Source organism: Microcaecilia unicolor, chromosome 9, assembly GCF_901765095.1.
Source record: "Microcaecilia unicolor chromosome 9, aMicUni1.1, whole genome shotgun sequence".
In the NCBI taxonomy this organism is placed as follows: Eukaryota; Metazoa; Chordata; class Amphibia; order Gymnophiona; family Siphonopidae; genus Microcaecilia; species Microcaecilia unicolor.
Genome location: NC_044039.1, coordinates 187532308 through 187558013, shown reverse-complemented (window position 1 = coordinate 187558013; position 25706 = coordinate 187532308). Strand labels below are relative to the sequence as shown.

At 42.4% G+C, this 25706-nt stretch overlaps 1 protein-coding gene across 2 annotated transcripts in view; it reads left to right on the top strand.

The window, feature by feature from the left end:
- KIF26A (kinesin family member 26A) overlaps window positions 1-25706 on the top strand; it is a 261377-nt gene that overhangs the window by 197785 nt on the left and 37886 nt on the right. For both annotated transcript variants that reach the window (XM_030214372.1, XM_030214371.1), the window contains exons 6-7: window positions 15604-15810; window positions 21618-21711. In XM_030214372.1, the coding sequence (XP_030070232.1) occupies window positions 15604-15810; window positions 21618-21711 (301 nt within the window). The remainder of the gene's footprint in view (window positions 1-15603; window positions 15811-21617; window positions 21712-25706) is intronic.

The following is a 25706-nucleotide window of genomic DNA, read 5'->3' as shown; positions in this document are numbered from 1 at the left end:
TCTCTTTTTTAAGGGCAGTGAAGCAGTACAGAATGATTCTTGTAACTGAATCCTTTTTGCAGTCTCCAAAGATGTTATTAAATTTAATGTCAGAAGAGTAGGGATGATGTCTGAAAGCCATTTAATATTGTCACTGGGAAGAAGTCAGATTATGTTCAATTCCTGACATTAATGTGCTACTTAAGATAATTTATCATATTGTGGTATTAAAAAAGACATCCTTTTCTCTGTGGCTGGTGACTAGCATCTTAATTTGCCTTTTTTTCTGTCCCTGATTACTTTGGTATCCTAAGAAGCACTTTTATGCTAAATGTTTTTTCTTGGGTTCTATTCAACTCGTTCCTTACAAATGCTGGAACACTTACACGAGTAACATTAAGTGCTTGCTGTCTTCAAAGGTCCTGTCAATTTTCTTTTGCCGTGATGACAGAATCCTCTTACCGGAAACAATTAAAGACCTGCATTTACAGAGAATCTGAATCTTCAAACTGCCCTTTTAGGGAATCTCCGATGTAATTCCTCGAATGTTTCCTATATCCTTCAGCTTAATTGCTTGAACTCATTTTTCTGCTTCATCAACGGCCAAGCGCCATGGTTTGCTGGTAATGTAATCTCTGCTTAACAATACTATAATATCACTCATTTGTTGTTGTGATAGCTCAGTGATGAATCTCCAAGTGGTACTTAATGTTGTCACTTTTATTACCTTTTTTTCTGCTAATGATGGGAGAGAATTTTGAACAATATAAATTGTAAATTTTCCCAAAACTTGAAGCCGTAGTTTAAGTCCCAGCACTCGGTTCCACTGAAGCCATAAAAATGTTCTCACAAGAAGTATATCTCTAAAGCAGTGTGCAATTTGCTTCTTTGCAAATGGAAGTTTCCCCCTGAAATATTGCGGGCGAGCACATAAAAAGACACATTTTCTTTAATGCTATGCGCAGTGCTGAAAATGAAATGGTTATGTTATTGCCGCTGGGGAATGTGGCATAAACTTGCACTTAATGTGGGCTTGGTTCTGAACACTGTGGTTTAGAGGAACCTCTTTTGGGTTCCGGCTAGGGACTTCAGACTTTGTAGGCTAGTTTAACAATTTAACATGTAGACGTGCCGTGCAACAGTACATGAACAACCTGCAAGATATGTGCACAGAGAACCAGCTTTGTAGGGTTGTAAATCAGTTATTGACTATGACACCTGTGAAGAATCTTACCTCTGCAGTGAGACTTTTTAAAATACGAATTGATGAAACTACAGATTTCATTTAAAAATGGGTTACATGATTCTTCGACTGAAAATAAATTCTGTTAGTGGTCTAAATACAGAACAGTATAGAGAAATAAACTTCTTTTTGTGAACCTGCTGAACCTTCCAGTTGTGTGCATTCTTTTCTTTGACTGAATTTCCCTACAAGTGAGAGCGAAGGCCCATAATAGAGAGGTTGTGTAGAGGGAAATTGAGACACCCAGGCTGGGATCATGATCAATTCACCATGTATTTTACAAAAAGCTCTAACAGACATGGAGCCTTTTGTAAAATAATGAGGATGCTGGCAAATACATGGGTATTTGCTGACACGTCCAGCGGGAGCAGCGATTAAAAAAGAATGTCCCAAGGTCTTAAGGTAGCATCACTCCAGCCAGCCAGTTATCTCCTGAAAATTAATTACTAAATATTTGGCCTGTTAAAAGCCAAACGAAGTCCTGCTACCTTTTTACTGGCTGAGCTGTTGACAGCACCCTCAAAATGTTTCTGTAAAATAGAGATTACAGTTTTTGAAAACAATAGGGCAAATTTATGAAGTGCTCCAAAATTTAGGTGTCAAAATGCAGTGCGCTGAGTGTGAATTCTACATCTGCATCTGGGCAGCCAGATTCCATTATAGAATACTAGCATAAGTTGGCATCAATAGCAGCCCATATTGCTATGTCGATGACATTCAAATACTGTTTCATAACCTTTCGTCCTCTGCAGATCTCACAACCTTTAATCAGTGCTTGAGTGCAGTTTCCGCATGGTTTAACATTCTTTTTTTGAATTCTGCTAAATGTGAAACAATCCACGTCCCTAATCCTTGTGTACTCCGCCCTTCAATTCTACTTCTAGATGATATTCCATTTTACAATCCGTGTCCCGGGTGTTAAGTTCTGGAACTCATTGCCAGAGGATGTGTTAACAGCGGTTAGCGTATCTGGGTTTAAAAATGGTTTGGACAAATTCCTGGAGGAAAAGTCCGTAGGCTGCTATTGAGACAGACATGGGGGACCACTGCTTGCCCTGAGATTGGTAGCATGGAATGTTGCTACTATTTGGGTTTCTGCCAGTTACTTGTGACTTGAATTGGCCACTGTTGGAAACAGGATACTGGGCTAGATGGACCAGTGGTCTGACCCAGTATGGCAATTTTTATGCTCTTATGTTCTTAGAGGATCTCTGTTGGAGCCTTTGTCGGCTTACTTGGATTATTTTTTTAGACCAATGAGTGAGAGTGGAGTCTAATTGTGGAAAACCACGTTGAGAAATTCAAGCATTGCCATAGACTTGTGAGGTTTTTTTCTCCTTATTCATCAGTTAAGAAACCTTCTTTGTGGGTTTTTTTTTTGTCAGTATTGACATTTTAAGAAGGTGCGTTTCTCCTTTTTTGGGTATTTTGTACCTTAACATACATTGCCACATCCATAGTAATCTCAGTTTTTCACTTTCTTCTTGCCTACAATCATGCTGAGTAGACTCCAGCCTTAAGGAGATAATTATATAAGTGGGTGCCTCTGTTTATTTTATTTATTTAGATTTTGCTCGCACTTTTTTCAGTAGTAGCTCAAGGTGAATTACATTCAGGTACTCTGGATATTTCTCTGTCCCAGGAGGGCTCACAATCTAAGTTTGCACCTGAGGCAATGGAGACTTAAGTGACTTGCCCAGGATCACAAGAAGCAGCAGTGGGATTTGAACCGGCCACCTCTGGATTGCAAGACCAGTGCTCTAACCACTAGGCCATTCCTCCACTCCACTGTTTAGGTGCACAGATGCCATTGTAGAATACTAGCAGGGTGCTTAAAATGTAGGCGCCTGCAGTTATACCAGCCGTAGACCTAATTGTGGAAAACCACGTTGAGAAATTCAAGCATTGCCATAGACTTGTGAGGTTTTTTTCTCCTTATTCATCAGTTAAGAAACCTTCTTTGTGGGTTTTTTTTTTGTCAGTATTGACATTTTAAGAAGGTGCGTTTCTCCTTTTTTGGGTATTTTGTACCTTAACATACATTGCCACATCCATAGTAATCTCAGTTTTTCACTTTCTTCTTGCCTACAATCATGCTGAGTAGACTCCAGCCTTAAGGAGATAATTATATAAGTGGGTGCCTCTGTTTATTTTATTTATTTAGATTTTGCTCGCACTTTTTTCAGTAGTAGCTCAAGGTGAATTACATTCAGGTACTCTGGATATTTCTCTGTCCCAGGAGGGCTCACAATCTAAGTTTGCACCTGAGGCAATGGAGACTTAAGTGACTTGCCCAGGATCACAAGAAGCAGCAGTGGGATTTGAACCGGCCACCTCTGGATTGCAAGACCAGTGCTCTAACCACTAGGCCATTCCTCCACTCCACTGTTTAGGTGCACAGATGCCATTGTAGAATACTAGCAGGGTGCTTAAAATGTAGGCGCCTGCAGTTATACCAGCCGTAGACCTGGTGTAACATTGGGCGCCCAAATTTCGGAAAGGGTACAGTATTCTGTAAGGCAGAAGTTTTCAATCCAGTCCTCGGGTCACACCCAGCCAGTCGGGGTTTTCAGGATATCCCCATTGAAGATATTTTGAAAATCCCAACTGTCTGGGTGTGCCCTGAGGATTGGGTTGAAAACCTCTGCTAAGGTGTTCATAAGTGGTAGCCCTGCCTATGCCCCGCCTTTGCGCATATCCTCCTTGAATTTAGGCACTATACCATGTAGGTGCGCCCTTACAAAATACTACTACATTCATATGTGTGCGTTAGTGTCGGTATTCTGGACATTTATGTGCATAGTTTCCTGGATTCTATATATGGTGCTCAAAATTGCATGCGCAAATTTGGGCGTGCACCCAATTTGCACTTGCAATTTGAGTAATCAACCAATTAATGCCAGTAATTGGTCCTGATAATTAGTTATTGGCATCAATTGGCAACAGTTTGATTTATGCCCGCATCTTGCTAGGCGCTAGTCTATAAAGTTGCACATGTAAATCTTTTTGTGTGCAACTGAAAAGGGGGTGTGGTCATGGGAGGGGCACGTGGGGGTCAAGGGTGTTGACTGCAGTATTGTAGAACTTGAGGGATCTGTGCCTAATTTATGTGCGAGGATTTACACCAGGTTTCAGTTGGCGCCACGTGCTGTTCTGTAGACAGCACCCAATTTGGAGTGCCATTTATATAGATTGGCACTCTGTACGCATATTTTTCAGCGCCCAAATTTGGGCTTCATTTTCTGAATCTAGTCCAAAGTAAGCGCCCCATTGTAGAATCGCCGCCTGACTCCCTCAGTTTGCAGGTACCGTACATTGAATTGCTTCTGTGCTATTGACTGACTGACTGTCAGAATCACTTGCATATTTAATATTCAGCCTTTCCAACATGCAGTACAATTAGGGGTTCTGTTTTTAGGTTTCTATTTTTAATGTATTCCAGGTGTTCCATTTTGACTACTCCCATGCCTTTTCACTGACATGCAAAATCATTTTTAATGAGTGCTCTTAAATTCCTACTGGTGAAAATGGAGCAGAAATTCATTGTTCCAATATCAACACGTCCCATGAGAGCCAGCGACAGGGATGAGTCCTTTAGGATCTGTGCTGGATAAGTAAACCATGGAATACCTGGCCTCCCTTCCTGTTTCAAATGATGGCCCATCAGAGTGGAGGGGCATAGGGTCTGCACATGTGACCAGATCACATCCATAAATCCAGCAATACTGATGGTGTGGAATTGCTGGCAGTTTAAGTATCTGGGCAAGTCACTTAGTGGGAAAGCGCGGGGTACAAATGTAACAAAAATAAAAATAAATAAAATTTCATTTTTTTAAAACCAAAGTACAAATTTGATAGCAAGGATTATTTTTTCATTATTGATTTAAATAGAACACAATAATTCAGCAAAGAGCAAATCTGTTGTTAAAGGTTTTATACTGTTTGCTTACATCCACTTTAAAGAACGACTGTCTAGCACTGCAGAAATTATGCCAAGTCCCAGGACTCCACCCTTTTCTAGGACAATAGAGATTGTAGGTAGATCGACTGTACCCGTACGTACATGCAACTCATGGTTAGGCATTTCAGCCACTGTTCAGCAGCTGTACAGTTGCTACAGTGAAAGTACTTAACATGCAGCTAAACTTAATTGCATTGGAAAACATGGCACCTGTTCTGGAATTGTGATGTCAAATTTAAACCAGGAATCAAAATATATTTTCCTGACAACAGGCATGACTTCAGGAAATGAGAATATCGTGGTCAATATTCAGCTCATGTCTGGGCACCGGCATTGAATATCCAGGGCTAATTCAGCAAGTGCTAGCCACCGGGTCTTATGCAGTTCCAGTCAATATTCAGCTGGGACCCACATAAGATACTCATGTGGGTCCCGGCTGAATATCATAAGGGTATTTGGCCAGGTCCTGATTTTCTCTCCTCCATGATTCTGGTCCTCCTCCCCTCCAACCCCTCATGGAAGCTTAACAATCCTTCTGATCCCCCCCCCCCACTTCAGGTACCTTCTTCTTTTGTAATCTCTTCAGGGCAGGGACATGTTGTACCACAGTACTTATCACCACTGAACAGTGCTATTTATTTCCGTTACTGCTATAAAAAAACAAGTATTATGAAGCTGAGCTCTAAAATGAACAGGTGAAAAAACAGCAGTCATTACCAACCCTCTCCTCTTTTGCTTTCCTTTTTGAATGGAAAATTTCCCATTAAAGTTTATAAAAGAAAATGTTTGTGGTAGGAAATTGTTAGCTTTCATGTGTGTTTCATGTGGAGGCTCCAGTTTTACATGTTTTCCTGTTAGAAATAGTAACCTAGGAAAACACTTTTGACAGGATGCATATGATAGAAATCATCTAAGTCAAAGTCAAAATGGCTAATGAATGTTAAAGTGAAAAGGAAGGCACCTTGAATACTCTGCTGAAACTACTCCTGAAGGAATGAATTAATGCATCGTTGTACTGCATAGTGCGCAACATAATGTGGAGAGATGGTTTTAAAGATTAGTTAGCACAGTGGTTAGATTTTCAGGTATTTTATAGTTTATTTAATTTATTTATTTGTTACATTTGTACCCCACATTTTCCCAACTATTTGCAGGCTCAATGTGGCTTACATAGTACCATGAGACGTTAGTCGCCTTCAATGAAAAACAGATACAAAGTGATGTTATTATCAAAGAGGATCATGTGTTACAGATACATTAGGAGAATCGTAGAGAAGAAGAGTTATATAGTTCAGGCTGACTAGTACTCTTTGTAATGTAAATACTAAGGAAGACATTTTAGAAGCATCTAGATTTGTAACTGGCAACATTATTTTGTCTAGATTGCTTCCAGGTTGCAAACTGTGAATTTAGAAAGTCACTATTTACATGTGTAGAACCCTCTAGATGCAGTAATCCTATAGCCAGGACCTGCCCAAGGATGTGTCTCAAGGAGCTTCTGCCCAAGAGGGAAGGGTTAGGACAGTTGTTGTAGTTGGTGATTCAATCATTAGGCATATAAATAGCTGGGTGGCTGGTGGACATGAGAATTGCCTGCTCACTTGCCTGCCTGGTGCGAAGGCGTCGGACCTCGCACATCACCTAGGTAAGATTTTAGATAGTGCTGGTGAGGAGCCAGCTGTCTTGGTACATGTAGATACCAATGACATAGGAAAATGTGGGAGGGAGGTTCTGGAAGCCAAATTTAGGCTTTTAGGTAGAAGGCTGAAATCCAGATCCTCCAAGGTAGCATTTTCGGAGATGCTTCTGTTCCATGCGCCAGACCCAAGAGGCAGGCAGAGCTCCAGAGTCTCAATGCATGGTTGAGACGATGGTGCAAGGATGAGAGATTTAGATTTGTTAGGAACTGGACAACATTCTGGGGAAGGGGGAGCCTGTTCCAAAAGGATGGACTCTACCTTAACCAGGATGGAACCAGGCTGCTGGTGCTAACTTTTAAAAAGGAGATAGAACAGCTTTTAAACTAAAATGGGGGGGGGGGGGGGGGCGGGGATCCGGCAGACGCCCAGGAGCACATGGTTCATTGTGGAGTATCCTCGAAGGATACCATTGAAACAGGACATTTAGAGAATCCCAATAGAGAGGTTTCAATAATGGTGAAAGAAAGCCAGGAGTGTTTGATTGGAGAACAGAGTAAAGGATGCAAATTATCCTTGTCAACTTCAAAGCATCTTTTGTAGATGCTAGGAAAAACCACAGTTTGAAGTGTCTATATACAAATGCTAGAAGCCTAAAAAATAAGATGGGAGAGTTGGAGTATATAGCTCTAAATGAAGAGGTAGATCTAATAGGCGTCTCAGAGACCTGGTGGAAAGAGGAGTGGATCAGATTGAGGGGGGGGGGGGGTGAGGTTTCGCTATATGTTAAAGAGGGAATTGAATCAAACAAAATAAATATTCTATATGAAACAGATAGCAGTGTGGAACCCTTGTGGATAGAAATTCCATGTGTGAAGGGAAAGAGTATACTGGTAGGGCTGTACTACCGACCACCAGGACAGAACGAATAGACAGATAAATGTTTACAGAAATTAGGAAAGCTGGCAAATTGGTCAACAATATAAAAATGGGTGATTTCATTTACCCCAATTTTGACTGGATAAATCCTACATCAGGAAGCACTAGGGAGGTAAAATTCTTAGATGTAATAAATGACTGCTTCTTGGAGCAACTGGTCCAAGAACCGACAAGAAGGGGAGCTATTTTAGATCTAGTCCTTGGCGGAAATCTACTGTAGCAGCATTCAGTTTTTGAAAGGGTGGCTGTGAAAAAATAAGGAAAGTGGTAAAAAGAAGCTAAATGGATCAACTGCAAAGGTTAGGACATTGTTTAAAAATACCATCGTGGAAGCCCCGACCAGATGTATTCCATGTATTAACAAAGGTGGAAAGAAAAGCAAACAACAGCCAGCGTGGTTAAAAGGTGAAGTGAAAGAGGCTATTAGAGCCAAAACAGCATCTTTCAAAGAATAGAAAAAAGGATCCAAATGAAAATAAGAAGCAACATAAGAACTGTCAAGCTAGATGCAAAGCACTGGTAAAGAAGGCTAAAAGAGAATATGAAGGAAAACTTGCCATGGAGACAAAAACTCATAGTAACACCTTTTTCCAGGTACATCAGAAGCAGAAAGCCTATGAGGGAATCTGTGGGACTGTTAGATCATGAGGGAGCAAAAGGAGCACTCAGGGAGGACAAGGCCTTAATGGAGAGATTGAATGAATTGTTGGCATTGTTGAAATAGTTCTGTGGTGTATGGAAAGTTAAGCGCCATAATAGAATGTTAGTGTGGTATGAAAGAGAGTGTGAGTGGGTGATGTTTTAGTGAAGAAGTGTACTATAACAATAATTTCTCACAATAAAGGTATTGAAAGTTAAACATACATAGTTGTGGATATATTGTGCACTTTTGTATGATACAACTATATTGGAATTCTTGCATCCCCATTGTGTATGTATATTGAGTTAGTAGTAAGATAACACATCTTAACAGTAGCCCATAATAATAATGACATCCCTTAATGTCCATTCTTTAATGCAGGCCCCTATTTACTAATATCATGCATTAAATTATAATAACTCAATGGACTTGTAGTAGTGGAAGGTGAAGTTTGTCCAAGGTTACAGGAGTACATAAGTACATAAGTAGTGCCATACTGGGAAAGACCAAAGGTTCATCTAGCCCAGCATCCTGTCACCGACAGTGGCCAATCCAGGTCAAGGGCACCTGGCATGCTCCCCAAACGTAAAAACATTCCAGACAAGTTATACCTAAAAATGCGGAATTTTTCCAAGTCCATTTAATAGCGGTCTATGGACTTGTCCTTTAGGAATCTATCTAACCCCTTTTTAAACTCCGTCAAGCTAACCGCCCGTACCACGTTCTCCGGCAACGAATTCCAGAGTCTAATTACACGTTGGGTGAAGAAAAATTTTCTCCGATTCGTTTTAAATTTACCACACTGTAGCTTCAACTCATGCCCTCTAGTCCTAGTATTTTTGGATAGCATGAACAGTCGCTTCACATCCACCCGATCCATTCCACTCATTATTTTATACACTTCTATCATATCTCCCCTCAGCCGTCTCTTCTCCAAGCTGAAAAGCCCTAGCCTTCTCAGCCTCTCTTCATAGGAAAGTCGTCCCATCCCCACTATCATTTTCGTCGCCCTTCGCTGTACCTTTTCCAATTCTACTATATCTTTTTTGAGATACGGAGACCAGTACTGAACACAATACTCCAGGTGCGGTCGCACCATGGAGCGATACAACGGCATTATAACATCCGCACACCTGGACTCCATACCCTTCCTAATAACACCCAACATTCTATTCGCTTTCCTAGCCGCAGCAGCACACTGAGCAGAAGGTTTCAGCGTATCATCGACGACGACACCCAGATCCCTTTCTTGATCCGTAACTCCTAACGCGGAACCTTGCAAGACGGAGCTATAATTCGGGTTCCTCTTACCCACATGCATCACTTTGCACTTGTCAACATTGAACTTCATCTGCCACTTGCACGCCCATTCTCCCAGTCTCGCAAGGTCCTCCTGTAATCGTTCACATTCCTCCTGCGACTTGACGACCCTGAATAATTTTGTGTCATCGGCGAATTTAATTACCTCACTAGTTATTCCCATCTCTAGGTCATTTATAAATACATTAAAAAGCAACGGACCCAGCACAGACCCCTGCGGGACCCCACTAACTACCCTCCTCCACTGAGAATACTGGCCACGCAATCCTACTCTCTGCTTCCTATCTTTCAACCAGTTCTTAATCCATAATAATACCCTACCTCCGATTCCATGGCTCTGCAATTTCTTCAGGAGTCTTTCGTGCGGCACTTTGTCAAACGCCTTCTGAAAATCCAGATATACAATATCAACCGGCTCCCCATTGTCCACATGTTTGCTTACCCCCTCAAAACGGTGGCCTTCCATAATTACAGACAATGACATTTAAAGTCTAGGTCTTTGGAAGATGAACTTGTCACGCTAGTCTTTCACATCAGTATTCTCTAGATATGGCCATTATTATTGAGGATGTTGTAAATGGAAGCAACTGACTGCTAAGGTCAAGCTCACAGCCATTTTCTCTTTATATGAGTCTCTATCGTGGTAATCTAATAACATTGTTCTGTAGCCAAAGTGCTTCTGAAATAAATGTAGTGAAACTTTGCTTTTTATGGGTGACTGAGAGCAAAAATGATGCTTAAAACTGTTGATTGGCTCTAGTTTTCAAGATATGCTACTGGGTCAGAATATATGTCCCTTGACCTGCGAATGGAGGAGGATAAGTGAGTTATAAAGGGAAGGGACCTCAGTTTAAATTGGAAATGACTAAACTACATCTTTGACTGCATCTATGAATAAATCTATGACTAGATTTGGACATTACTTGCTTTTTAAGCAAAACCATGAATGATGCATTCTGAATGCGATATTGCATCATACGTGATATGAATTTTATTGTGTTTTTCATGGAAGTTATGGATGATGCAACCATAACTCAGTTTACATCACTTTTCTGAACAAATTGGCTTATATCAGCTCCAGAGATCTTATAGTGGCTCATTTTCAAAACAGAAAAACATCTAAAAAGCAGCAGATGGACTTTGTTTTTTTTGCCAAAATGTCAAAATCACTATTTTCTAAACCTATTTTAAGAAGATTTTTTACGCAGTTCCTATTCAGTGCATCCAAATCACAAGGATGCATCTTGGGGGGCGGGATTTGGACGTTCCCAAAACTTGGGACATTTTTCTGTCATAATGGAACAAACAAAAACATTTGGGGTTAAAAGTTGGACCACTGGATGAGATTAAGGAATAACCCTCCCTCACTTCCCCAGTGATCACTGACCCCCCCCCCCCCCAAGATATACATACCAGCCTCTGTGGCAGCTTCAAATGTTATGGGCAGTCCTATTAGAACAGCAAACAAGACCCTGGAGCGGCCTTGTGGTCAGTGCAGTGGACTGTGGAGAAGTGCTAACTGGTGCACTTGTGGTGGAAAGTGTGAGCCCTCCAAAACCCACCAAAAATCTACTGTACCTGCAGGCATAAGGGTGTACATTTGGGCTGACCAAACAATATAAGGGAGTAATGGTGAACTGTGTACCTGGGACCTTTTATATGAAGTCCACTGCAGTGCAACCTAGGCTGCCCCACTGCTCTGCTGGGATGTCTGTATGGCCAGTCTAGTCTACTAAGAATGCTGCTCCCCCCCCATACATCCCAGTAGCTTGTTTTTGTGTATTTTTCCCTTTGAAGGGATTTAGACGCCATATCAAACAAGCCTCTCTTTATCTCTGGTGCAGATGACTTACAAAAATTGTAGACCAGTGATAGCTGAAAGAGCCATGAAAATACAGCAAACTGGACATATTTTGCTTTAGGTTGGGTCGCATTGTTTATCCAAGTCTATTTCAGTTACATAGGAAAGATGCCTAAAAAAATCAGCTGGATAAAGAGGCACCAGACTGAGCTTCAGTGAATGCTCCCCATATTATAGAGAGATGACCGCGACAGGTGGTATAGTGGAATCAAATCTTTAGAAGATGAGGTACTTTCAGAAAGGGATTGTCAAGTGAATTAATTCTGCATTGAGAAGGTTCATTGTCTAAATATTCTGATGATATTTCAAGGTTGAGGGATGCAGTCTAATCCACATGCCATCTTCATGCCGCTTTTATAAGAATTCGGCCTTGAGTCTGTCACTTGTAATGCTTTTGAAGCATTTCAGTTATTTTATGATTTGCCTAGTTCTCAGGACTATCTTTTCACATTCAAATCAGTCCTTAGAAAAAAAAAAAAGAAAGTATTATACTTTAATAGGAGGGCTGTTGTTCATAGCTAATGTGTCCAGGGAATATATTGCGACACCCCCTCCTTCCCACAACCTTGGATAATGGTATATAAAGATAATGAGTTAATTACCTTGATTTTCTATTGCGGGACAGAAGATAGGCCTACCTAAAGAGTATTTGAAATCTGAATGTGTTGAGTCTGCCCTATGATGATTATGGATGGAGGTTTGATGACATGTCAACTTTCCCACAATCCACTGCGATTTACCATGGAGACACTGTAATTCCCTGGTTCTTAGCAGTACTTACTGTAGTCTTCTTGTAGTTATATGAAGTAGAAGGGTTCTCTGCTTATTTGTAAGTTATTGCTGGGATTTTAACAGTTGTTTTAGGAGTTTGCAATCAAAGGGTGAGAGAGAAAGGCAGATGGTCTCATTCCCCATCTTGGTGCAGGAGAGAGGGTAGCAGAATTATTTTTCTTTTTTTTAATAAACTCCAGAGTGCCTTTGAAATCAGTGTGCTCACCCTTAAAGAGCTTGGCGCTGAGCCCTTACAGTAGGGCTTGTAGTAATTTCGCATTGTCAGTTTAAATAATTTGTTTTTTAACACCTTTGACTTTTTCCTCCAATTGTCTTGTTTGTTGCCAGAAGAGAACCTCAGGCACAGCTAGTCAAAGCTGTACTCTACTAGTAATCACAACATAACCGGCCAATAAAAAAACTCCCAGTCCGTACCAGAGTTGTGCTGCACAGTTGACCTCCTGGAGGGCAAAACCTTTTCTTTCTATGGAATTTAGGCCTGGGATGTGGTTTTTCAATGGCCAGGACAGCTGCCGCAGAGCCTTAAAACTGGCAACAGAAAAGCCATTTTTTTGTGCTTCCGGCTCCTTGCCCCTGCAGTCCAGCAGCCCCCACTCTCTTCTCACTTCCCCACAAGTCTGGCATCTCTCTATCTGCTTCTCCCTCTACCCTGTGGGAGTGGGGGAAGCCAGATCTGGGGGGTGGGAGGGAGATAGCGAGGGAGGACAGGGTTACTGTATTGGGAGAGCAGAGGAGAGTGATTAAAGGGAGAGAGAGATGTTATACACATGGGGGGGGGGGGGGGGGGGGGGTTGTGGAAGAAAAAAAAGAGAGACCAGACCTGAGGGACGAAGGAAGAGAGAGAGAGAGGGGTGCTAGTCCAATAGATGGAGGGAGGAAGGGAGACAGACATGCCAGTCTGAGGAGCAATGGGATGCTTCTTACTGTTACTGACTAGTGTCAATCTTGACATTAAAACCTCCAGGGGGATAGCCATGTTTAGTAGCAGCAAAACTGACAGAAACCGATAACATTTGATATATATTTTTGAGGACAAGAATTTATTGTCAGATGCGTCTAAATTTTGTTCTTGAACGTTCATGATTCAATAAACCATTTATTGGAGTAATTACTAACATGCTAAGGGAATAATGCATGGTATTTGCCTCTTAAAACACAATCCAGCTTATAATTGAAAAAGAAAAACGCCTATTTTGCGACCCAAATCGGGAGATAGACGTTTACCTCCCCAAAACGAATAAATCGGTATAATTGAAAGCCGATTTTGGACGTTTTCAACTGCACTCCGCGCGGATGCGGACAAAGTTGATGGGGGCGTGTCAGAGGTGTGGCAAAGGCAGAACTGGGGCGTGGTTATCGGCCGAACAGAGATGGGCGCATTTCACCGATAATGGAAAAAAAGTATGCGTTTTTAGCTAGAATTTAGGACACTTTTCCTGGACCCTGTTTTTTCACGAATAATGCCCCAAAAAGTGCCCTAAATGACCAGATGACCAGATGACCACCGGAAGGAATCGGGGATGACCTCCCCTGACTCCCCCAGTGGTCACTAACCCCCTCCCACCAGAAAAAATGATGTTTCACAACTTTTTATTTTCACCCTCAAATGTCATACCCACCTCCCTGGCAGCAGTATGCAGGTCACTGGAGCAGTTGTTAGGGGGTGCAGTGGACTTCAGGCAGGTGGACCCAGGCCCATCCCCCCCTACCTGTTACAATTGTGCTGCTTAATGCTTAGTCATCCAACCCCCCCAAACCCACTGTACCCACATGTAGGTGCCCCCCTTCACCCCTTAGGGCTATAGTAATGGTGTAGACTTGTGGGCAGTGGGTTTTGAGGGGGATTTGGGGGGCTCAACACACAAGGGAAGGGTGCTATGCACCTGGGAGCTCTTTTACCTGTTTTTTTTGTTTTTGTAAAAATGCCCCCTAGGGTGCCCGGTTGGTGTCCTGGTATGTGAGGGGGACCAGTGCACTATGAATCCTGGCCTCTCCCACGAACAAATGCCTTGGATTTATTCGTTTTTGAGCTGGGCGCTTTCATTTTCCATTATCACTGAAAAACAAAAACGCCCAGCTCACAAATTGTCGAATAAAACATGGACGTCTATTTTTGTTGAAAATACGGTTCGGTCCGCCCCTTCACGGACCCGTTCTCGGAGATAAACGCCCATGGAGATAGACGTTTTCGTTCAATTATGCCCCTCAATGGGGCCCTTTTACTAAGCCATATTGGCACCTACGTGCGCCCAACGCATGTCAATTTGGAGTTACCGCCTGGCTACCGTGTGGCCTTGCAGTAATTTCATTTTGATGCGCATTCGCTACGCACGCCGGAAAATAATTTTTATTTTCTGGTGCACAGCAGAAACTGGGCGGTAATCGTCGTTCTAAGCGCATAGACAATTACCGCGTGAGACCTTACCACTAAGTCAATGGCTGGCGGTGAGGTCTCAGACCCAAAATGGACGCGCACCAATTTTTATTTTGCCGCATGTCCATTTTTCGCAAAAATTTCAAAAGGATCTTTTTTACAGGTGCGCTGAAAAATGGATCTGGGCACATGCAAAAAATACACCTACACTAGCGCAGCCCATTTTTCGGCGCACCTTAGTAAAAGGACCCCAATGTCAGTATTTCCGTTATGTTACCATAATGCACATTAAAATTACTGTGGGGTATGTAATAATATGCAAACGCAGCAAAACATCTTGGGGTCAATATTCAAAGCGATTTAACTGGCAGTTGTACTTGTCATGTGATAAAGTGCTTTTCTGTGCGTTAACTGTATGGAAACTTGCTGGGAATGCCCCCAACAGTTAGTGTACAGGCACTGCACTTTAGTAAAATACCCCCAAAGATTTTTGTACCTGTCATTTTGGATTAGAAACGGCATAAACAAAACAACCAAGGGATTGTGCATTTTTGATCTACTGTCTTTGTGTGGTACTACCAAAGTGGTTTATATATTATATGCAGTTACTTTCTCTGTCCCTAGTGGGCGCACAATCTTATGCTTTTATCTGTGGAGCAATAGATGGTTAAGTGACTTGCCTAAGGTCACTGGGAATTGAAGCTGGTTCTCCTGGTTCTCGGCCTGCTGTGCTACCCATTAGGCTGCTTCTCCACCATGTCACGTTAAATGATTGTAAACACCTAAAATATATAAAGCATTCTGTTCTATGATGCCATTGGGGAAGTGTGGCTAACTTCTTTTCCTACTTTTTGCAGGTGAAGGTGATGGTGCGGATTTGTCCCTCTCAAGGGAGACACGAGACCTCAGAATCTATGTCTTTCATGAAGGTAGATACAAGAAAAAAGCAGGTCACTCTCTACGATCCCACCGCAAATGGACACACAAACTCAGGTCACTGGAGACCTACTGTTGTTCCAAAGATGTTTGCCTTCGATGCAGTCTTCCCTCAGGATGCCTCACAGGTATGATAGACTGGGGTATAAACTATGCACATTTGTCTCACATAATACCCTCTGGCTTCAGCTATTTTGTGTTTGGATCAGTGGCATAGCCGGACACCCAATTTTGGGTGGGCCTGATCCTAAAGTGGGTGGGCATGACAATCCTGTTCCCCCCCTCCCCCGGTCTGGCATCTCTCCCTTTTCCTGCAGGGATTGTGGAGTCTCTCAACTCCACTCCCAACCCCCACCCATTACCTTGTAAAGGTTCTTCTCTGGCACTGAGTAGTGACTCATACCTGCTGCTTGCTCTGGCCCCAAGCCTTCCCTCTGACTTGTCCTGCCTGTGCAGAAATAAGAAATTATGTCAGAGGGAAGGTTTGGGGCAGGCAGGAGCAGTGGGTATGAGTGCTGCTTGCTGCTGGCAAAGAACTGAAGCATTTACAAGGTACGGGGAGGGGGGTGGAGGGGGTGGTTGGTGGGGGTGGAGTAGAGATGCTGGAACTCCTGTGGGGAGGAGGAGAGGAAGAGATGCTGGGAGTCTTCAGCTGGCGTGGCTTAGCAAGCCCCATCAGCCACATTAGGGATGTGCCACTGCTGGTTGGGCCTGTGCCCAACTGGGCCCACCGATGGCTATTGCACACAGATTTGAATGCTCTTTCCATTAAAGACCTGCACTTACAATTTGTAAAGATTCTTGCTTCTTACTATTATACCACAAAATGAAAGCAAGAGGTAATGTAGAGCAGTGTTTCCCAATTCCAGGCCAGGAGTAACCCTTTTTCAGTCAGGTTTTCAGGATATCCACAATGAATATGCATGAACTTGATTTGTGTACATTCCTTCCATTATATGCAAATCTCTTTCATGCATATTCATTGTGGATATCCTGAAAACCTGACTGGCAAGGGGTACTCCAGGACCACAGTTGGGAAACACTGATGTAGAGAGCCATAATTTAATAATAAGGCACGTTGGTGAACAAGGCACGTAGGTGAATATGTTACACCTGTTTTGTAAAGGCTTTCTATGTGACTGTGTGTGTATGTACTGGAAATGATATGCACATATGCATGTATTTTATAAAATAAACAACTGCCAATCCCACCCCCTGACTATCTGTTCTCTACCCCCAGAAATGCCTTCATGTATAGGGGCAATTCTAGGACAGGGTACCTAGAATTAGGCATCCGGAGGATGTGCAGTAGGGGCCTATCCTATATATGGTGCCAAAGTTTGGGCGCACTGCCGAGATGCGCACACAACTTAATTGGCTAACGAGCTATTAAACCATCAATAAGTGGATGCTAACAACCAATTATTGACGTCGGTCGACACTAATTAGGATTTGCTTGCGCATCTGACTGCACGTTGTTCCATAACGCTGGGTGCCTAAATCACATAGTTCGCAACCCAAAAGGGGGCATAGCCATGGGAGGGGCATGGGCGGGTCAGGGGTTTTCCAAAAGGTTGTGTACAGTTTATAATGTGTCTATGCGCCCAACTTGGATGCCAGGAGTTACACCAGGTTTCAGCAGGCTTAAGTCTGGCACCCAGAGTTGTGTGCGGAAACCAGCACTATGTGCTATTCTATAAACGGCACATACCCTTTATACAATAGAATAGGGCACAGCGCTGAAGTTTCCCGACAGCCATTTTTGAGCGCCGTTTGTAAATCCCCCCCTTAGTGCCAATTCTGTAACGATGTTAATGTGAGCCCAACCTATTATATGGTGCAAACCTGCTTTGGTGTACTGAAACTTAGGTGCAAAATTTTACTTAGGTCAATGGCAGGCATAAGTTGGCGTGCCTAAGTGAACCTTGCAGTGCGCACATCTGATACTATTCAATAAGGTGAACGCATTGCTAGGGGGAACACCCATGATCTGCCCACTGGTACATCCCTTTTGCTATTACATGCCATCCCTTGGATTCTGTTTAGCAAGACAAGTTGCATGCGCAATCCAGTCGTATTCTGGATTTGCATGCGCAACTGAATTAAGTCAGTCAGTGCCAATAATTGCCAATTAAACAATGCAATACAATGCTTCTGGTCCACAAACACCTTGACAGTTCGTTGTGGATTACAAAACTGGAACATGATTTCCAGGAAATACACCCTTACTAAATAAAAATAACCAAATTAAATTCCATAAAATTTCTCAGACAACCATGTTTTCAAGAATTTGCGAAAAACCAGATAGTTTGGTTTAACACAAATATCCTCAGGTAACTTACATAGTAACATAGTAACATAGTAGATGACGGCAGAAAAAGACCTGCACGGTCCATCCAGTCTGCCCAACAAGATAACTCATATTTGCTGCTTTTTGTGTATACCCTACTTTGGTCTGCACCTGTGCTCCTCAGGGCACAGACCGTACAAGTCTGCCCAGCACCATCCCCACTTCCCAACCACCAGCCCCGCCTCCCAACCCCGGCTCCGGCACAGACCGTACAAGTCAGTGGCGTAGCCAAGGGTGGGCTTGGGTGGGCCCAGGCCCACCCAGTAGCAGCATACCTATGATGTGGCTGGCAGGGATCCCCAAGCCCCACCAGCCGAAAACTCCCAACAACTGTCCCTCCTGCATACCTTGTAAGTAGCAGATCTTCGCCTGCAGTGAGCAGTGACATACATACTGCTCGCACCGGCCCCACAGCCTTCCCTCTGATGTATTTCTGCCTAGGTGGAAACAGGAAGTTGCATCAGAGGGAAGGGTGTGGGGCCAACATGAGCAGTGTATATTAGTTGCTGCTCGCTGCTGGTGAAAATATGCTATTTAAAAGGTATGCAGGAGAGGGGGAATGTTTGAGAGACCATGTGGCATGCAGGCGAGAGGAGAGACCAAATCACCTGTGGGACGGGGCGAGGTTCTTCTGCCCACCCATCTTGGGCCCAGGCCCACCCAAAATTGGGTGTCTGGCTACGCCCCTGGTACAAGTCTGTCCAGCACTATCCCCGCCTCCCAACCACCAGTCCCGCTGCCCACCACCGGCCCTGGCACAGACCGTACAAGTCTGTCCAGCACTATCCCCGCCTCCAAACCACCAGCCCCGCCTCCCGATCCTGACTAAGCTCCTGATGATCCATTCCTTCGGCACAGGATTCCTTTATGCTTATCCCACGCATGTTTGAATTCCGTTACCGTTGTCATTTCCACCACCTCCCACGGGAGGGCATTCCAAGCATCCACTACTCTCTCCGTGAAAAAATACTTCCTGACATTTTTCTTGAGTCTGCCCCCCTTCAATCTCATTTCATGTCCTCTCGTTCTACCACCTGAGGACATGAAATGAGATTGAAGGGGGGCAGACTTACTGGTAATATAATGAAATATTAAAGATAGATTTATATCTGAGTTTTTTAATTGAAGGAAACTGATGCAACATTAAATTACACAATTTATAAGAACAAATTGAATTAAGTAAATTTGTCCAATTAACCAAATAAAAAGGGGCTAACCTATTCAGTATCTTAATACTAATACTTGAAACAACAGCCTAAATTTGTCAGATCCCAAAAATTTGCGAACAGATCTTAACTTTCTCATAGTATAGAATGATTTTTGTACTATTAATTTGACATAAGTAGAAAAAGTCAGTAGGCTGTCTACTTGGACTCCCCAAATTCATGTAGAATGCTGAAAGACAAGAGTCCAAACCTATATGAAAATTTTGAGGAAAACTTAAGTTTTCAGATCCAAGCATAAACATTTAGTTTATACAATTATTGACACTAATTGGCTTTAATTAGGATTTACGCGCACAAATGTTTAAGCGTATTCTGCAACATGATGCATGTAAATTATAAGTCGCATAGTTGAAAAGGGAGCATGGCCATGGGTATGGAATGGACAAGTCATGGGCGTTTCTAAAATCTATGCGTATTGTTATAGAATACACCCAGTCCAAGCCTAATTTAGGCATTGGCTTTTATACCAGGTTTTACTTGTTGTAACTGCCCGTGACTACATTTAGTCATGTGGATGGGCGCTCGGCGTATTCTATAAACCACATATAAATTTAGGCTTATTCTAAATAGCACTTTATAGAATACACCTACGCATATTTTTATTCAGCGCCAATTTGTTTTAGGCGTGATATGTAGAATCTAGCCCCATGTGGCTAGCACACCAACTTCATAGACTAGCACTTCGCACATATGCCCGTAAATGCCAATTTCTGATGTTTTTCACACACATAAGTGCGCCCGTCCTATAAATTAGTGCATGCAATTAGTGCCGAAATTTAGGCTCCCTTTATAGAATTGCCCTTAATGTGCCTACTGTGAATAGTTTCCTGTTTTTGGTATTGTTTAAAGGTGAACCAGTGTGGTGGATTATTTTCATTTCATGTCTTGTAAGCCAGGGTTCTGCAGTGCAGCTTCTCTCACTCCTCTTAGCTGACTGGACAGATGTGGACAAGATTCATTTCTGATCCATTTCATTTTCACCCAATCTGGTCACTGTGTCTCCGTTAGTGAAAGTGGACCCAGGCCCTAGCAACAGTGCATAGGTTAATTTCTGAGATGTATACACGGAAATGTACAGAGAAATGGCTTTCACTCTAAACACTTTCCTGTTGCCCTTATTCTACTTGTCCTGCTGCCTCATGGAGCTGAGTCCAGGACCAAACACTGGTTCTGTGAGCCTGAGAGAAAGGAGTGTGGAGCTCTACAGGGCTCCAGGCTCTGATACTCTCCATCTCTCCCTTCCAACCTTCGATACTGCTGGGCATTTTGAGGGCAATTCTGTAAACTACGCGGAGACCCCCGGATTCTATAAAGTTGTGTGCCCAAATTTCCGAGTAACGTGCAAATTTGGGAGTTGCAAGTACTACCAGTTGTGCACCTAACTTAAGGGGTCTTTTACTAAGCCACGGTAGCGTTTTTAGTGCGTGCTCATGACTGTTGACTATACTTGTTTTGCAAGGTTTATTTATTTATTTTGGTACATTTATACCCCACATTTTCCCACTATAGCGAGCACAATGTGGCTTACAAAATTACAAAGGATTACAATGCATAGAGGGTAGTGACACAAAAGTGAGAAGGTCTGGAAAGAACAAGAGGGATAATACAAGGATACTTTACTAGGTGGAAGTAGGTGGCTAGACAGGTGTAGTCAACATGAGGAAGGTGAAGGCTTAGCATTAAGTGGGGGATAAGCTTTCTCAAATAAAAATGTTTTTAAGGATTTCTTGAATAGCTAGTGGTCGTCAATCACTTTTACTTGATAAGGAAGCAAAATAGAATATTTACAACCCAAATCCTGCCTTTGCCTACTGGTATGGCCAACTACGTTTTGTTCAGGTGTTAGACCAAGAAAAACTCCGGCCTGTGTGCCATCAATCTTCTTGGATTTCCAGGTTATCCTTAATAAATATGTACAAGACAGATTTGTATGCACTCTGCTTCAACTGTATGTAAATCTGGCTCAAGGATATCCATTGGAGAAAGCCTGAAACATCATTTGATTCAGGGTCCATGAGGATTTGAGACTGCCTACCCTGACTGTCTCAATAATGTGAATTCTCCTTTTTTTCTTTGGAGTGGAGGAGTAGCCTAATGGTTAGTGCAATGAGTTGAGATCCAGGGGAACCAGGTTCAATTCCCACTGCAGCTCCTGTAGACTCTGGGCAAATCACTTAACCCTCCAGGATCAAAATATGTATCTGTACTTAATATGTGTCAGGTACAAGATATGTATCTGTATATAATATGTAAACCACTTTGATTGTAACCACAGAAAGACTATATCCTATCCCCTTTATTAAAAATGAATGAAATATTGTTGTGTGTGTAACATGTCTGTTCTCACTGTTTCTTTCAGTTTGAGGTATGCGCTGGAACAGTAGCAGAAGTAATCCAGTCTGTTGTGAATGGAGCAGATGGTGGCATATTTTGCTTTGGTCATGTCAAGCTTGGTGAGATCCCAAATTTGTTAGTTAATTACTGTGTCTGCTTCTAGTACAATAAACCTGCAGAATGGGAAGAGATCAGAAACGGTTTTCAATTAGCTCTCTTAACTGATCAAGATTTATGTGCACATTCAAGGGGTAATGTATAATGTGTTTTCCATAGGTAAAAGCATGTTTTAGACGTGGGAAATGACTCTTGTAAAAGTGCATGGCTGAATATAGGTGTACAAACACACACGACAATGCAATAGTGTGTGGGTATTGCAGGGGAAAGTAGTTTGGGCAGAGCAGGGAGGGGGTTTGTGATGTGCATGTAGATTTTATAAAAAAAAACATGATTGCACACATACAGGGTACTCTGATAAGGCACCTGGTCGGAGCCTAGTCTAAAAAAGAATATGGGCACTCGCAGCTTTAGGTTGTGAGCTGATAACATACTACTACTACTTATCATTTCTATAGTGCTACTAGACGTAAGCAGCACTGTACACTTGAACATGAAGAGACAGTCCCTGCTCGACAGAGCTTACAATCTAATTAGGACAGACAAACAGGACAAACAAGAGATAAGGGAATATTAAAGTGAGGATGATAAAATAAGGGTTCTGGACAAGTGAATAAGGGTTAGGAGTTAAAAGCAGCATCAAAAAGGTGGGCTTTTAGCTTAGATTTGAAGACGGCCAGAGATGGAGCTTGACGTACCGGCTCAGGAAGTCTATTCCAGGCATATGGTGCAGCAAGATAAAAGGAACAGAGTCTGGAGTTAGCAGTGGAGGAGAAGGGTGCAGATAAGAGAGATTTACCCAGTGGAGGAGAAGGGTGCAGATAAGAGAGATTTACCCAGTGAATGGAGTTCCCGGGGAGGCATGTAGGGAGAGATTATTATTATTATTACATTTGTACCCCGCGCTTTCCCACATAATGCAGGCTCAATGCAGTTTACATAGTAATTTGAAATACAAAGTTAATAGAATTTTAATAAAACAGTAGAAAACAATGTAAAGTTGGGCTTAGTAGTGTATGATAAGTTGAGCTAGATAATCTATGACTAGGATAAAAGAGGGTAGACAGGATAGGATAGTGTAATTTGGAAGAAAGGGTAAGGAGGGATAAAATTAAGGAGAGATGGAAAGAGAAGGATGGGAGGTTGGTATTTAAGTCAGAACAGAATTGGGGGTGGAAGTTGGCGAGATTAGGTTGGGGCATTTGGGTAGGCTTGCTTAAAGAGATGAGCTTCCAGCATTTTTCTAAAGGGCAAGAAGTCGTTTATTAATTGGATTGGTCTGGGTATAGCGTTCCAAAGCTGGCTGCCCAAAAAGGAGAAACTGGATGCGTAGTAGGTATTGTATTTAATTCCTCTACAATTGGGAAGGTGTAGGTTAAGATAAGTTCGTGAAGAAATAGATCTGTTTGTAGCAGGGAGGTCGATCATTTCATTCATGTAGCCAGGGGATTCGCCGTGGATGATCTTGTGGGTCATTGTGTTGATCTTAAAATTTATTCTTTCTTTGATGGGGAGCCAGTGAAGCTTTGCTCGAAGAGGTGATGCACTTTCGAATTTTGATTTGCCAAAAATAAGTCTGGCAGCCGTGTGAGAGTGGAGAGGTACTGAGGAGCTGCAGAGTGAATGCACTTATAAGTCAATAAGAGGAGTTTGAACTATATGCGGAAATGGATAGGAAGCCAGTGAAGTGACTTGAGGAGAGGGCTAATATGAGCATAACGACACTGGCGGAATATTAGTCATGCAGCAGAATTTTGAACGATTGAAGAGGAGAGAGATGGCGAAGTGGGAGACCTGTGAGAGGCAAGTTGCAATAGTCTAAGCGAGAGGTGATAAGAGTGTGGATGATGGTTTTGGTAATGTGCTCAGAAAGGAAACATCAGTTGAGACCAAGCCATGCTGATGTTGTCTTGAGTGGGGGAGGGAGGCATGGGGGTGTGAGACCAGGGTTTGGCCAAGGAGGAAAGTAATAGGTAGGGAGGTAAGGGTTAAAAGATAGGGACTATAAGTTGATTTTAATTGGAGGAATGGGTTGCTAGGGGCCAGGGTGGGTAGGTTCATTCTGGAAGAATTTTTGGCAGACAAAGTTAGTTTGGGTGAGAGGTAGTGGAAGGGAGCGGGTTGAGGGTGTCTAGGTGTCAACCCTCCCTTCCCTCCCTGGGTTGCTGGGTGTTGGTGGTGGTGGGGCTGGTTGGGGGGATAGATGAGGTTGTTTAGGGTTTCTTTGGGTGGATGGTTGGTCGCAGCTTGGTGATGCGGGAATTTGGGTGTTGATGAAACTATTGGGGAGGCCTTTTTGTACATCATGTGCATCACCACCACCACGATTAATTTTGCCAAGTCCTGTGTTACTGTGGACTTGGAATTGGATGGGGAGTAAGGCTAAGTGCTTGCTGAGGCCAGTTCGGCACCGACTAGTTTCATTTTGGTAAGAATAGAAAAGGCCTCTCTAGGATGTTTGTGCTTCATCGGATCTTAAGTTACGAAGTTTAAATCAATGTTTTTTTTATTGTGCAAAATAGTTGTTAATAAAGCCGCGGCCCATTGTATGCCAAAGAGGTGTTCATTTTAATTTATTGTGTAATTGCTATTGGGTGCGTGGTGTGGTGTGAATGCTGATGTTAAGATGCCTACTTTCCGTTATAGAATACTAGTCTAAGCAGGTATATAAATGATTAACATTTAGACACAAGTACTTACACCAGCCCTTAGAGCTGGTATGTTAGCATCTAAGTGCTGCAGATACCCATGTGACTTACAGTATCCTCTAAGTTACACACAATCTCTTGGTATAACAAAAACTTTTTAAGCCACCAAACTGTGTTCCCTACTGATCATGGAAGGAAAAGCCTCAGAAGCTCAGTAGGTTTCAGATATCTCAAAGAGATTAACGACCACCAGCTTTTTAAGAAATCTTTCAAGACATTTTTATTTGAGAAAGCTTATCTAACCAATAGCATTCAGCTCTCACCTTCTTCATATTGACTACACCTGTTTAACCACTGACTGCATCAACCTCGTCTTGCACCCTTTATTATCTTCATGTTCAACCTGTTTTTCTGTCTATTTGTATCATTACCCTCATTGAGCTGTAAGCTTATGTAACCCTGTAAGCCGCATTGTGCCCACTCTAGTGGGAAAATGAGGGGGAATAAATTTACCAATAAATAAATAAATAAATATTCCACGCTCAGCTTACTCTCAGTTATTGGCGCAAAAACCTTCCAATATCGTAATGTCTTGTCATAATTTGACTTTTCAAAAATAGCAAGTACAAAAAATGTACTCTAAGCAGTGATATATTAAATCATTTAACTCCCCCCCCCCCTAGTTTTAGTGTCCAACTTCAGTGCTCTGCAAAATCATGTGCAAGTCCAGATTAATTTCCCAGTGGTGACCAGCGTTTGGCAGTGCTTTCACCGCTGCATTAGGGAAAATACGGGCACCTGTTTATTAGCAGGGTCCTGGATGTGGAATGCCTTACCTAGCCAGTTGCGTTTATGATCAAATGTTCTTCAATTTAAGAATTTGATAGTCACAGCTTTTTGTTCAGGCATTTGTTAATGTTTAATGGCGGTTCACAGAAAAATGATAAAGGATGATTGTAGCAGCATATCTGTGTTTTTTATCTTGCTTGTAATTTTTATTATGTATGTTTTCATGGTAGCCGCTTAGGTGTTAAGGGCCAGATTCCATATGTAGCCTTAAAAAATCAGTGCGGAAAACATTTCCACCTAATAAGCGGCACCTAGACTTAGCTGCGATATATAGAATACGCTTAGTCGATATCCTAGTGCCTCAAACTATTTACACCAATGAAAATATGGTGTAGATTTAGGCGCAGAGGGCCATATTCTATGACAATGCGCCTACATTTTGTAAAGCCCATGAAACACCCATTTCTCTGCCCATAACCACGTCTCTTTTTGCCTGCGCACATTAAAATTTAGGCGCAGTGCGTTACAGGATACGCTTAGGGAGTTGTGTTCGTAAATTT